This window comes from Brassica napus, chromosome A10, assembly GCF_020379485.1.
Source record: "Brassica napus cultivar Da-Ae chromosome A10, Da-Ae, whole genome shotgun sequence".
Taxonomy (NCBI): Eukaryota; Viridiplantae; Streptophyta; class Magnoliopsida; order Brassicales; family Brassicaceae; genus Brassica; species Brassica napus.
The window spans coordinates 9,589,608-9,605,699 of NC_063443.1; the positions used below are offsets into that span (position 1 = coordinate 9,589,608).

General features: G+C 31.2%; 1 protein-coding gene across 1 annotated transcript; it reads right to left on the bottom strand.

Moving 5' to 3' along the window:
* Window positions 1-9,490: 9,490 nt before the first annotated feature.
* On the bottom strand, window positions 9,491-12,083 carry LOC106423161 (ankyrin repeat-containing protein BDA1-like). The gene is made up of 4 exons (XM_013863940.3): window positions 11,917-12,083; window positions 11,484-11,815; window positions 11,093-11,376; window positions 9,491-10,387 (listed from the first exon to the last, which is right to left on the bottom strand). Exons 2-4 carry the CDS (start codon window positions 11,797-11,799, stop codon window positions 9,680-9,682), a joined length of 1,308 nt encoding a protein of 435 aa, XP_013719394.2. The 5' UTR covers window positions 11,800-11,815; window positions 11,917-12,083; the 3' UTR covers window positions 9,491-9,679.
* Between the last annotated feature and the right edge of the window lie 4,009 nt (window positions 12,084-16,092).

The window sequence follows — 16,092 nt, forward strand, 5'->3', positions numbered from 1 at the left end:
ACTTGTCTTTGATAAAGTATAACTGATAGGGTAGTTTGGTAAATGTGTTTTTTTTTTATTTCTGGTTACGCTTTTGAAATTTAAAATTTGGAGTGGACCCCTACAACTTTAGAGATTGTGTTAATTAACTGGATATAAAAAAAAATATTCTTACTTTTTGTTGTTTTTACAGAGGTGAGAAAGAGAAATCTGAGAGACGACGGAAAAGACGATAGCGATGAAGGCATGATTTCGAAATAAGATGGTGAAGACGGCGGTTTCTTAATAGTGACGGCTCAAAGAAGAAGATTGTGCGGAGAAGATGTCGCTAAGACGGAGCCCGGCGTGGGAAAGAGGAGGCCGACGGTTAGTTCCCCTTTTTTGGTGATATGTCCTTTTGCATATTTGGTCTCTAATTGTTAGTATCATCACAGAGGTGGTGGAGGTTGAGGATGTGCGCGAAAGACCACCATAGAGGCTATTTGCTACCGACCGGTTCCCGTGCCAGAGGGTGAATGTGTACTCAGCCGTAGATCGTGTATTATGGGCTACGGACGTGCTTGACGAAACCCAAATCGGAGATGTGCTGAACGGCACACCGGGGATGACGAAGCTGATGGGTTCATGATTTGGACATCTCTTCAAAATTCCTATTTTAGACTGAATGTGGCAGACGTACAAAAGGCAAAACACGATTTTGAGGTAAGCTTACTTCTCATGTGTGTCCGTGTACATAGGATGTTAAGCGTATAAGTGTACAAAAACAATAGCGTACATGTGTACGTAACAAAAGTTGTGTACACGGATACTCTGATAGTGGTGTACGCATGTGTACAAGTACTTGTATGTGATACTGTTTTTTTTTTCCTGCAGCAGCTTGTCAAATCATTGATGAGCAACGAGGAAAGGTGAAGTGTTTGGGATGAAGAAAATTTTGATAAAAATGTCTATTACATGCTTAATTTGTTGAAGGAAGGACATTACAATGATAGAGATTACGAAGGCTACTAGGATGGGAGTGATGCAGTGCATCCACTCTTTGTGTATAACGAGAAAGCAAAGACCAACAAAAAAAAACACAAGGGTGGTGGTGGTGAAGAACCAGTTGTAAAACAGTAGAGGACGAATGGACAAAGGTTTGGTTGTCGCTCTGAATTAACACTGATGGTGTATATGGAGTGAACTTTAGTATGTTTTCATAAGGCATGTAAACCTATATTGGTGTAGATTATGTATGAGTATTATGTATTAATGTATGTTGACCTATTTCTGGTATTGTTTTTCATAAGACATGCACCTATTTGTGGTTTTCATAAAAGTATTATGTTTTGTTTGGTTGATGTTATACGTTCCAGATTTGCAGCGTACACATAATATGTGTACATTGGAAATATGTACATGTTACTTGTGTATATGTGTATATTAATAAAGCGATGTACAAGTAGAATGATATGTGTACATTATAAAGTAGGGAATCTGTACGGATTAGTGTACATATGATATGTGTACATTATAAAGTAGTGTCCACAAACTAATGTGTACGTAATAGAGTTGTACGTTTTATTTACATATGTATGTTTTGTTTGATAGGTGTACATATGATAGGTGTACAAATGATTTGTGTTCATGTGTACATTTTGTTTGATAGATAAAGACACATTAGAGATTTGCTGGGTTTAGTATCATTATGTACATTATGATATAGTTAGTGAAAAAATTGAAATATACGTCTTGGAAGATTAAATGAAAAAAAATTATAATGTGAATAAGCAACAATTTGTATATTTGAACTGTTGGGAGATACATATGATTTGTCTACATATATACCCCCTGATTTTTTACGTACACACATGGTTGCATACACTGCTTCATAACGTACACATGTACACATATGATATGTACATGTGTACATGTTTACTTGTGTACATATGCATATTATTATGTACCGTGTATATGTAGAATGATATGTGTACATTATAAATCAGGGACCGAAGACTAGTGTACGTACACATATTGGTGTACATATGATTTGGTTTAACTAGATGTACACACGTTTTAGGCTTTCAAGTTTATTTTAATAGATGTACACACTAACTTGACAGCCCCATCATTTGTGAGATAACCGGTGGTGTTGTGAGTCCGGTAGCAAGCTCTTTAGTATTAGGAGACCAATAGCTCAAGACAGCTGAAGGGGCGGATCGGTGAAGGTGAAGGAATCCTTCGTGACATTGTTTTGTAATTCAAGCAAGCTCATGTTGGGACGAACTGGTACAATCCTTGACATCTTTTTTTTATCAATTGCAAAATTCCAGAGAGAGTTAGTGGAGGTCCATTCTCCAGGAATAACCATGTAGTGACCTGCCATGGCGGATCTGCAAATAGAAACATAAAAAAAAATTAGATTACAGCAGTCTATTTGTTAAGGAGTTATCATTACGTGGGTTTTGAGAACATGCTAGAGTATTAGCAGTAGTAATTCGATGGAGATGAAGGTAGAAAATGCTTAACATTTGATTTGGAGAAAATCCAAATAAGCAAAAAAGTGAATATCAAAGATGAAGAAGGATTTTACAGCATAATTTAATCTGGGCCGTTGGAATATAAAATATAAAGTAAATCCAAAGGCTGGGGAGAGAGACATATATCAATCTTGTCAAAAATGTCAGATTTAATGTGGAGCGTCGATTGGAAATAAGGATGTGTGGTGTGTGTGTTTATTCCCGCTAAAATGCTTGTTTAGTTACACAGCTGTTTAGTTTCAATGTAACTAGATTGTTTGGTTAAAAGGAAGAAACAATTACATCCAAAGACAGTTTAAAGTTTATTATTACATAATATTTTCATTAGTTATCTTGCAACTAAATAGTTGACTAACTAAAAAGACTGTTTTAGCAGGAATTAACTCACACCACTCATCCATTTTTCTAATCGATGGCCCAGATTTGTTCTGATATATGTGACAAGACTTATATTTGTTTTCTTTCTTAGCCTTTAGATTTGTATTTTGCTTTACATTTTAATGGCACAGATTCATTTAAGCACAATAAAATATCTTCATCTCCCACACTTATTTTCTTCTTTTGATTTTACGCAAAAACAGAACCTTAATCATTTTCTGCCTCCATCTCCATCGGATTATGTCTCCATCTCCATCGGATTACTGCGGCTAATAACCTGATTTTGTGATGACTCCGGCGCGGCAAGGATATCAGACTTTTATCTACCTCCGGTAAGAGTGATGACTCCGGTGGTGATGCTTCATAGCCGCCATGGTGAATAACAAACAAGATCAGACGGGACTACTCGTCTCCTTATGTTGACTGCTAAGGTAGAAAGAAGAAGAAGATGCTTATAATTGATCTCCACCAAATCATCTTTCTTTTATTTGCACTTTAGGTCATTTATGTTTAGCTAGGTTTTCAATTTGACCTCCAAATTATGGAATACACATATTTTTTAATTGCCTCCAAACTTTCAAATATGCACTTTACCCCTTGTTACATGCAACAAGAATGATTAGTGTGTGTTTTCATGTTAGCTTCATTTTAAGTTAGTTTATACTAATCTTTGGTTATTGTACACATGTACACTATCATTTATTGATATCATTGACGAAAACTTTTTATACCCCTTCCCGTCACTTTGAAGACATAACATATGATATGTTTTTCATTTCTTATCTACAGCCACTATTCTTTTTCATTCACTCAGATAGTATACACAACCAAGTCGTACATACCAGGGGAACACCAGCCCACTTCTAGCAAATGTCTTTATTGATATACCCATGTATGCCACCATTCTTTTATTCACTCAGATAATGTACACATGAACACCACCATTTTTATCGTACACATCTACTTCATTACACTATATCGTACACACACAATAAATATCCAACAACCACTATCTACGCACACCACCACGTGACCACATGGAATATACAAAGCCACATTACAACTAAATTGAGTTTAATCATAAATACATAGACTTATAGGTTAGATAAAGTGTCATTTTGCGTATAATGCAAACTAAATTGAGTTTTACATTATGTTTCTCAACTTTAAATTATGTTTCTCAACTTCTTGTTCTTAATTTTGGTTTAGTGTTCCTTTTTAGATTTGTCTATTCATTAAAGTTGAAGTCTTTGCAACAAAAAAAACTATCAAATGCACACGACATTTGTGTATAACTCAAATGTAATGTACACATGAGATGTACGAGCGACATGTACACATGACATTTGTGTATAACTCAAATGTAATGTACACATGAGATGTACGAGTGGGTTTCAATGTTGCTCAACGATGGTTTAATTAGGTGTACACATGTATAGCTTGTTTGATGTATAATACAAAATTAAACCATAGTTGAGCAACAGAAACCCACTCGTACATCTCATGTGTACATTACATTTGAGTTATACACAAATATCGTGTGTACATGTCGCTCGTACATGTCATGTGTACATTAAAACTCGCTCGTACACAAATATCGTGTGTACATTACATTTAAGCTATACATGTGTACACATGTACACGCTTGTTTGCACTCAATTGTGGTGCAGATTGTTTATATCTAAAAGAACATATATAGTGTACACATGTACACTTTGAAGTTGATGTACATATGTACACTATAAACACTTAGATGTTAATATTGCATCTTAATTAATCAGATTAAATTATTTAAGTATCATTTAATTGTTAATAGAAAATTGTATTTACATACATAATTGCATAACCATGGTCTATATTGCACATTTTAAAGTTTCTGTCATGAAGAAACTTGAACTGATTAAAATTTTGAGATAAATTGGAGAATAAGAAAGAATGGAAGGACCATAGTTGCAAATAATCAAAAGTTAACCATTGTTGCTCCTATCAAGCTTTTTCTTTGATCTCCAACTGAAGCCATGACGATTCTGGCGCCCACATCCCGAGCATGGAGACCACGACGAGAAGGAGACGACTTGACCTTGAAGCGTATTACGGTAGAACTCTGCCAAAATTTTGCTTACGGTTTGAGGTTACGGACAATGGAGCTCTCCGGCTTCTCCATCACGTTTCTCTCCGGAGTCTCTGGTGCTCCACGACTGAAACCATGGTGATTCTAGCCGCCACAATTCTTCTCCCAAGCACGACGACCACGGCGGAATGGAACTCGCGATTAGAGGTCCGTCACGTTTTTTCAGATGCTCCGTTACCTACATATAACATATTTGCCTATAAGTCAAAATAAATTTAATTTTTATGGTTTAAAAAAAGTAGATCTGATTCATTTAATCTTTTGAAATTCAAACACAGAAAAAAAATGGTAGAAGATAACTAAATCAGCAACTAGGTTTCCTTATAGTTAGGGTTAATGTTGTAATTAGCCACCAAAAACTACCTTAGTAGCACAAACTGCTCTATGGTGTAATAAAAACTTGAAAACTGCCTTTAAGTGTTAATAAAAACTGGAGTATTTTACACTCAAAGGCAGTTTATGAGTTTTTATAACATAAATAGGCAGTTTCTGCTACTTGGGCAGTTTATGTGTGAAAAAACTTAAATTGTCTTTAAATAAAGCATAACCATAAATTGTCATTTAGTTAGACTGTTGTGATTTTAGTTGGATTTTGAAATTTAAAAAATATGTGGTGGACATGACGAGAGATAAACCTTACTTTGATATGTGTAGATTTTATTTTTTATACTTTTTAAAACTTTTGCCGAGGAAGAAAAAAAGAAAAAGTGAAAAGTTTGATAAGGAGCCAGATCCAACGGCGATTTCCGGTGAGAGATAGGCCGAAACAAGCAGATGACGATTATGTGGAAAAGAAAGAGAAAGATGTCGACGAGACGGAGCCGGAGGGGAAAGAGAAAGCGGATGGTAAGGTTTTAGTTGTTGTTGGTATGTCGGTGGATCTACAATCGAGAATGCAATTAACTTTTTTTTAATTGTGTACCTGAGTTTTCAGTAAACAATTGTGCTAGAAGGTCGCGGCAAGACCCATATGCTTCCATGTTGTTGGCCTAGGATTACAGACCATAAGCTGCAATTATATCTGGACAGTATCTGGATTTGTATGTTAACAACATTGTCTTTCTAGTTTCTTATGTTTTTGCAATATCATTCTATGCTAAGGAGTCTTTAATTGTTTAATCTCTAAGCTCAGATTCTAAAATACTAGCACTCTTTGAAGAATTGAGAAGGTCACTTTGAGAAGTGTGGTTTTTTTTTTCTTTTTCTTGTTGTTTTAGTTTTTTTGTTGTTTTAATTCAAAAGTCAGATGCAGCTTATTGGAAAGAATCATTTTGTACACATGGACACTATGAGTACAAAATGTACACATGGACACTATGAAGAAAATGTACACATGGACATCCTATTGAACGTTGTTGTAGAAAATTTGCAAAGGAGTCTTGTTTAGATGGTTAAGATACTGTTAACTATTGCCGGTCCAAGAATTCACTAATGTCATGATCCCTGTGAATGTAACAATCATTTTGAAACGAGTCATCTCAAACTTTGAACTTCCCATGCAATTAAAAATTTTAGAAAAGAAGAAGCTAAATGACATTTTGTTGAACACCACAAAAAAACAGAAAATTGACCATGGAGTGTCCACTTGTAACTGTTTCTGAATCGAACAACAATGTACACTGAAAAAGACAATATATTAAAATTACGTGTACACATGTACAATAGTTTTGATGTACACATTGATCAGTAACACTTGGCGGGTTGTCTACAAGAGCTGGTCTATAGACTCGGATGATTCTCAATATTCCCATCAACATGCCATAAGGAGATATGAATCTTCTCTTCTACATGTTCATGTGGAGTTAATATGTATTTATTTAGTCTTTTAATCTTCTGGATTTTGCTTGTATCTAGTACTTTTCTAATACGGTTCTTATTGATAATAATGGTGGACCTGAGTTTTCAGCAAACAATTGTGCCTAACGTTGAGTTTTTGTTTTCCTATAGTCCCATTGATGTAGTATAGGATTATTATCAATTTGAATGCTAAGAATTAAGAATATACATGTGAAATGAGTTTTGTGTTATTCAACATACGTTTTAAGACAAGTTCGAATTCAAAAATGCATCAGCGTTCTATTTAGAAAGCGTACAAGTGAACCAAAGTCATGCGGATACCTATAGATGTACACATGTACAATATGAGGAAAAAATGTAGACATGTACACTATCAGGCAAATGTACACATGGACATCCTACTAAACTTTTTTGTAGAAACTTTACAAATGAGTCTTGTTTAGATGGTTATCAATCTAATGATGTAATATACGATTATTATCAATCTGAATGCTGAGAATCAAGAATATACATGTGAAATGAGTTTTATGTTATTCAACATACGTTCGAAGACTAGTCTGAAATCAATGATGCATCCGTCAACTGGTTAGAAAGCGTACATGTGAGCTAAAGTCACGGTTTTTTTTGTAAGAGTAATGTTTACTGACTACTTTGATAAAATCAACGTGTACACTTAATTTTGACTGGCATATGTACATTAATCCACAAAAGCTTAGTGTACATCGTTTTACTTGTACACCAAAAAAAACTTGAACATACATTTACATAAGTTAAAACAGAGGCCTAGAATCAGCGGAGAGATGGAGGAGATGAAGGCGGTGAGACAGAGGCGATAAAGGCGGTGAAACGATGGAGACGAGACGAAGGCGGTGAAACGAGACAAGGACGAGACGGAGGCAGGGATTTCAGCTGAGGGTTGGATCCGAAACAGAAAGCTATATTATTGATGACTGGTGTAGAGTTTCCATGAATTTACTCTTGAATTTACAGAAGAACCATGAAAAATACAAAGGAGGTTGATGAATGTGACTTTATCCAAAATAAAGAATCTAGGCCGTTGATTTAAAGAGTACAAAAGAAAATCTAATGGTTAGGATATGAGACAAATACAAATCTTGTCAATGATTTCAAAATTAATCTGAACCGTTGAGATGGCAGAAAGATGTGGGGTGTAGGTTTATTCCCGCTAAAACAATGGTTAGGTTAGTCAGTGGATTGGTTACAAAATAACTAGTTTATTTAAGCAAAAAGGAAGCTGTTAGGATAAACTGCCTTGGTAGCGGAAAGTGTCTTTTTGTGTTATAAAAAACTCAAAACTGCCTTTGAGTGTAATTATCTCTTATGTTAATAAAACCACCAAATGTTGTGATTTATTTTTATATTTGGTCAATGCTCAAATGTCCAATATACAAATCAACACTTTTTTTTTTGAAACATAGAGGGGTGATACATAATTGGTTAATTTTGAGCTAAATCAAAGAGACAATAGTTTATTTTGAAAGTTTGGAGGTAAAAAAGAAAGCAATAAAAAAACAAAGATCATTCGTGCAATTATAAAAATATACTGGAATGAACAATCAAGAAGTTTGTTGGTTATTTTGTGTACAATTTGTGACATGTACACGTGTACATCAAAAATGCACCAATATATGTGACGAAATTGTACACAAAAAGGCGGATTAGCGGTTGTGTACTAAAAGAATACCAAAATACATAACAAAATAGATCAACTCAAACTGAATATGGTGTACATGACAATAGTTGTACACATGATAATTTTGAAATACATCAAAGAAACAATATTTTATTTTTATAAGTTTATAGGCAAAAATGAACAATCAAGAAGTTAGGGTTAAAACAAAATTATACAAAACGTTAAGGACCAAAATACAAAAAAAACCAAAAGTGGCCATTGATGTTCCCGAGCTTCTACAGTGCCGCGACGGCGAGAGAGATAAGGTCACGACGCTGGAAAAATTGTTGCAACGCAACGGAAGAGATGGCAAGGTGAATCAACACGTCTGAGGAGATGACAAAGAAGATTACAACATATCAAGGCCTTCGACGAAGTAAAAGGTGACGATATGTGTTTACGGCAAGTATTCAAGTGACTACAGTTCAATTTCTTCCTTTTCATCTTCTTTATCTTTTTTTGCCATTAAAATCATTGTTTCTCAGATTTTTATTGGGATTTCTCTACCATTAAAAGTTATTTCTTTTTAACAAAGAGAGAAAGAAAACAAAATTAAAAGGAAAGTTGTAGGGTCCATCTAGTTTTAATAAAGTCGTAGTTAGCTTGTAGTTGTGAAAAACTATCTTAGGAGCAACAACTGCCTTATGGTATAATAAAAACTCATAAACTGTCCTATAGTGTAAATCACAATTTTTCAAAACTCCTCTACCACGAATACGTACAAGAATCTGTGATCTGAACCGATTTTTGCTTGAGAAAGATTAAAGAAGATTCAAGCTAAGCTTCTTCTTAGCGCTAGTGCTAATTCAGCTTGGTGGTTTGCCACAACGAGATGCAAGGGACTAAACCTTTTTGCCAAGTAGAGCCCATATGGCATCAACTCCCGATCAGTCCAGTGGCTCAAACCGTAAAGGCGAGCAGCACATGAAGACAGAGCCCACAACACAGACTTATGCACCAATGATTTGCAAACATATAAAATAAAGATACAAGTGATATGAATCCTTCATTGCATTTCCAGACTTTATTACACTAGTGACAGATATAAAATATATATTTATATATATATATATATATATATTTTTGTAACACACACACGTGGTATTTATTTATTGCATTTTCACAACTTTCTGACGAAGTCCAACGAAACAATTAATGGTATTATATAAATGCTTCAAAAGATTAAACCACGGTCTTGAAGCCTTCGGAAATCAGCTCACGTTTGGGTTCCGGTGCACTCTTCCGCGTGGTCCGCCTCCACCTCACGTAGAATACAAGCAGACCGACGAGAAAGCCGAGTATAACGATCACGTATATATAGATGAGCGATATGGGGATCTCATTCGGCCGGAGATTATACTTCATGTACGTCGAAAGTACATAAGAACAATCGAGAGGTAACGTAATGCATATATACCACCAAGTGTATGCTCCACCAACTGGTATGAGTATAAAAGTCAAGGCCATAGATAGGAAATAGGCTATTGTATTGAATCCCCATAATAGCACAATCTTGGATACGACATCGTTGCTTTTGATGAAATCCTCATCATCATCCGGTTGAACCGCGGTCTGATAAGTAGCGGTGATTATCAAAGCTGTTATCACGAGAAGAGCGTTCCGTGTTCCGTCTGTCATATTACTCTTATATCGTGCCAATCCCGTCGAACAATGTTCCCAAAAAGAGACGGGTGTCTTTAGGAAGACAGACATTGTGTTAACCGTGGTTACAGAGTCCCTGGTCTTACCCCCGGAATGCTGTATGATTTTCTCTGTTTCTTTAATGTTCATGTGAGATCCATTGGCTCGTAAGACATCAAGGGCTGTCATGCCGCTTTTGTTCTGGATGTTGCGGTTCAGTGACATGCATTCCAACAGCTCTTTCACTGCCTGTATATATGTATTTCACGACAACTATTTATCAGACAACTAGAACACAACTGATTCAAAGAATATGAGAACTTGTGGATTAAAAGGAGGTCCACTCTACAAATAATTTAGAAATGTACCAAAGGGGTGTGTTCAATCTAGAATATATGAAGTATATATTAAAATGATAAATCTGATGTTATTCAAACCTGAATATTATGAAGTATTTTAGAACCGAAAGTTATTGAACTTTTTATTTAGAATGTATTTTAAAATCGTTTAAGGTAATGGATTTTATGAGATTTCTAGTGATTTTGAGGTGTTTTTATTGAAATTTTATATAAAATATTTTTCTTAATATCATAGTTTTAGTTGGAATTCTCTAATTCAGCTAAAATTATCTTAACTCATTCAAATCAAATCACTCTATACCCTCTTAATTAAATACTAGAGATTATATGTTCATCTTTTTAATATTATATAAAGAAGTGTGCTAACATGATATTAAACGGCATTATAAGACTTAATAGCCAAAGTGTATTACTAATTGTATATGGTCATTTTGGGTCACATTCCAAATATACTATCTAAGTATCTAGTATCACAATAGCATATTTAAACACCCTAACCGTGAATACGGATCCAACCATTTAAGTGCAGATAGTTTAAGAAATAGAGTGTGAATTTTCGACCATTTCACTATACAAAAGAAGGGTAAGAACATGCCTTACTATCATTCTTGTACGCCGCTAAGTGCAAGGCTGTGTTGCCGTCACGATCGCGTGTGTTCAGGACGTGTTTCTCAGTGGATAAAGCATCACTTATAAGCATTCTCTGCATCCAGCCTCTCAGAACTTCGAGCTCTTCGTGTCTATCGTTTTTAACCGTGATATGTAAAGCAGTCTCTCCATTAACATTTGCATCTCTAATGCTTTCAGGACATACAAAGAGAAACTCTGTAAGAAGATCCGCGTCGCCTTTTTCCGCCACAAGATGCAAAGGTGTTGTACCTGTCGTTATGAGATAGTTAAATCTATCAACAAGTACTTTTATATACTATCTGATTCAAAATATATTTGTTAATAACATTTATTTGGAGAACATATAACTAAAATACCTCCTCTTCCACGAATACGAACAAGACTGGGATCAAACTTGATTAGCTCTTGCGCTAACTCAACGTGCTGGTTCTCGACAGCGAGATGCAAGGGACTAAGCCCATCCTTGTTCAATTTTTTGGCAAAAGATGGCTGTAGAATCATAAGTTCTACTGCCAAATCTATCTTCCCAGTGGATGAAGCTTCGTGGAGAGGTGTGTGGACGAAAGGTAAAACGTCGACTTTTTGAAGAATACATGGATCCGCTTGAATAAGAGAATATAAAGCATCAACGCTAGCAACGCTTTGAGCAACTGAAAACAACCTTGGATCCATATTATTGGAATGTGCTCTAGATTATAATCATTTGAAAAAAAAATTACGAGTTTGATTAAAATTCTTGCAAATACGGAAGTGAATCTTGTATTGAATAAACCTGGAATAATTATATACCAGAACAGAATTTATCACTTATAAGTGTCGTGCTGATATAGTGCCACCGAGAACATGTGCTCTGTAAGTGTGTGTATTTTGGGAAGCTTATTCCTTGGTTTACAAGGTATGAACCTCCACTTCTTTTATAGGGTTTTTATCTCTACTGATACCTGGTGATCATCACACCAGCTTCTCCTTTTATAAGGAAGTAGATAGTTCCCACGCATTAACTTAATTTGGACTCGATACCTTTCTATAAAATACAACTTAATTGGATTCGATACCTTTTCTTTAAAATATAACTTAATTTGGATCCGATACCTTTCTATAAATACAACTTAATTGGATTCGAAACGTTTTCCATATTTGTATAGTTTTGTTTTGTTCATATTTGGAATTGGATATAGGTTGGGGTCCAATTCTTTCCATATCTATACTGCTAAAGCATTCATTTTATATGCCTGTATAAATTAATATGTCAGATTGAAAATAACAAGTTGACAAAAAAAAAGAGATTGAAAATAACAAAGATTTTGGTATAACCTTAACAATATAAGTGTTGTTTTGGTTAAAGACTCGGTTTCTCGTCCTTACGTGTCAATTGCTTTGTATCTTTATTTTTCGTTTGATTTCATCCTAATTACTAGGTATTTTACCCGCACATGCATGCATAATTATTTTATAAATATTTATTAATAAATATACTAGTAGTTTAGAGATAAAAGAATTAAATCAAATATTAAATTTATACTAACATTTTTGAATTCTTAATTTTTATTTATTTTAAACCATTATTTGGATAACAACATTAATATTTTTATTTTAAAATTTTTTGTTATCTTTAATAATGTTTTAATATATTAATTTATAAACAATTTTCTAATCAAATAAATAAATCTATAATTGTTAGTATAAAGTAATGTTATTAAATTAAATTCTTGGAATTGCCAAAACCTACAAAACCTCAAAATAAACCCAAAGCATACAAATATTAAGAGACCGAAACCAACTTTACATATTATATTAATCAAATTAAATAAAATTATGTTTGTCAATCGAAGCACGAATCCTCATCTCCCAAAAAAAATATTAATAATATTATTATTATAAAATTTAATAAATAAGATGATATCAAATATTTATGTGGATTATACATGTAATTATCATAATATTTTCAAAACTTTTTATTATTAATTATATAAATATTATAAAACTATTTATTAAAATTATTATGACTATTGATTATTAATTATGCTTATCATACGTTTATATTAATTAATTATTTACCATAACCAACTAAAAATATTTAAAAATATAATAGATAAGTTTAAAAATATAACAGATAAGTAAAGCTACTAACTAAAAACAATTAAAATATAATAATAAGTAAAATTACTAAGTAAAATTACTAAGTAAAATTATTTAAAATTTTGATTAAAAAAAACTAAAACTATGGAGAAGCTGATACATAAGCCAAATCACTTTATAAATAAAGTTATTAAATAACTAATAACTAAAAGCAATTAAAACATAATAATAAGTAAAATTATTAAGTAAAATTATTTAAAATTATTTAAAATTTTGACAAATAAACAAAAAAACCTAAAATTATGGAAAAGCTGACACATAAGCCAAATCACTTCATAAATAATAGTATAGATTTGAAAGTGTATATTATAATTTGGTGATATTTAACGTTTTCACCTTCTTATTCGAGCTAAATCATAACATGATGATGAATTTAAAAATTCAACTAGGTGTTTTGTCCGCACATACGAGCTTAATTCTTTTATAAATACTTATTAATAAGTGTATTATTAGTTTAAAGATCAATAAATTTAATGTTTCAATTAAATTTATATTTTTTATTAATCTTTAAATTTCTTAATTTTTAGCTTTATTGATTTAAAAACATTATTTTAGATAACAACATACATTTAACATGTTTTACTATATTAATTTATAAACAATTATCTAATTAAATAAACAAATATATAATTGTTAATATAATGTGATGTTACTAAACCAAATTCTTGGAATTACAAAAACCTACAAAATCTCAAAATAAATCAAAAGCACAAGAATATTAAACTGAACCCAATTTTACATATTATATTAATCAAACTAAAATAAGCTGTCAAAAAAATTTAATCAAACTAAATAAAAATATTGATATCTGTATAATTATATTGTGAAATACCTCCTATAATAACTCAATAAACACTCAAACAAAGTAACCATGTTGACAAAGAAAACATTAATATATAATGTATAAGATAAGAACATTTCCTATCTATTGTTATATTCATTTCTAAATGCTATAATAAAGAAAACTATGTTATAGTCAATCTCTATTTTCTCCTATAAAATAGAAACTGCTATTTTCATATATATAGTATTTTTTCATTATAAAATTATAATTTCTTATTTTCAAATCATCTTTTGACTTTCAAATTTTAATAATTACTAGGTTAAGACCCGCGCCTTGCGCGAAATAAACATTATATATATAAATTATTTTATATATTATATGTTTATAACATATTATGAAATAAATAAATATATATTTAATAATTAAAAAGTCATTATCTACTACTTATATAATTAAATTGGTGCGAACATATAAATAAATTTTATAAATCGAAAAAATGTTTTTTCTATTTGATATGATATATAATTAAATTTAAATGATAGTAACATATATATGGTATATTTTAATATTAATATTCATTAGATGATGCTTTTTGATCATATTTTTTTTTATTATTTGTATATGTTATAGCAAAAAGTCTAAATTAGTGATAACAAAATTTTCACTGTGGGATTAATGGTTTAAGTAATTTATAATATTTAAAAAAATAAAGTTGTCAATATTTTTCCAAATTTTTTATCAAAACAATGTTCAAAGTAAATTTCAAAATTAAAATATTTATATATTTTTATATGGCACATAGTTTAATTTAAAACGATACATATATTTATATATATTTTATTTTTGATACTTATTAAATGAGACTTTCAACTTATATTATTTTTTAATTATTTGTATCACGTCATAACAAAAGTTTTAAATCATAGATCACAAAATTTGAATGTGAAACTTTTAACAGTTTTAGTAATTTATACTCGTTTTTAAAAATTCAAAATATAATATATAAATAATTTTTTAAGTTTTTATTATATAGTTACTATGCTTGTTTAATTTATTTTAATAGCTTAAAATTAAACAAATATAATTATAATACACACTTATTTTTATCAAATCTTTATTATTCAAAATCATTAATTGTTATATATACTTTAGCCACATTAAGCTATTCCGTAATCTTATTTAAGGAAATAATGAAACACATTTAATAATGTATTTATTGGAGTTTAATAAAAAGCTTATTATATATTTAGATGGACCAACCTATTTCTCTAAGGATTCTAAGAATCATTCTAGTGATGACATGTGGCTACAAAAAAATGTTGCAATGCTTCTCAAATAATATATATGGGATAACTAAAACAAATCATTTTGGAAAATATTTTTTTTTATTTTTAAAAATAGAATCACATTTTTCGTTTCATAACATTGTTTTACAGAAATTTTAAGTTAAACAAAGTTACAACTCTGTGAAATTCTTAAAAAATAAAAGTTAATAGAGTTAATTTTAAAAATTTATAAGGTACTTGTTGTAAAAAAAATTAGTTTTATGAAAAATCTCTTTTGGAGGCAGATATTTTGAAAATATTTTTAAAAAGATAATTCCATTTCCAATAAAAATATTTTGAGAAATAAAAACAAATAAACATTTCTGACAAAAATATTAAATTTGAACTTAAATAACAAATAAATTTTATTCTTGCAGCTGAATAATAACAAATAAATTTTCATTATACTAAAATAATTTTATAAGCCTACTTTAAATATTTAGTATAATGATAAACCTAATTATTATATTTTTCAATATACTACTAATTGTAAAAATTAAAAAGAAATAAGAAAGAAAGATGTAGATAAACACATAATAAACACATGGAATTATCTTCTTTTTCCAAACACATTTTCTATTATTTTTTATATAAATTTTATAAATTATATATGTATACATTAGATATCAACGAATTTAAGCAGTCTAATTAAAATTATTTAATTAAACTAATGATTCGTCCTAAAATTATGAAGAACATGACAAATAAAAAAATTTA

What these genes read in the sequence shown, in the direction of transcription:
- LOC106423161 (XM_013863940.3), bottom strand. Translation starts at nt 11,799, where the DNA reads ATGGATCCAAGGTTGTTTTCAGTTGCTCAAAGCGTTGCTAGCGTTGAT. An exon ending in TCGTATTCGTGGAAGAGGAG is followed by an intron (nt 11,377 to 11,483) that starts GTATTTTAGTTA and finishes TCATAACGACAG; the next exon opens with GTACAACACCTTTGCATCTT. An exon ending in CGTACAAGAATGATAGTAAG is followed by an intron (nt 10,388 to 11,092) that starts GCATGTTCTTAC and finishes ACATATATACAG; the next exon opens with GCAGTGAAAGAGCTGTTGGA.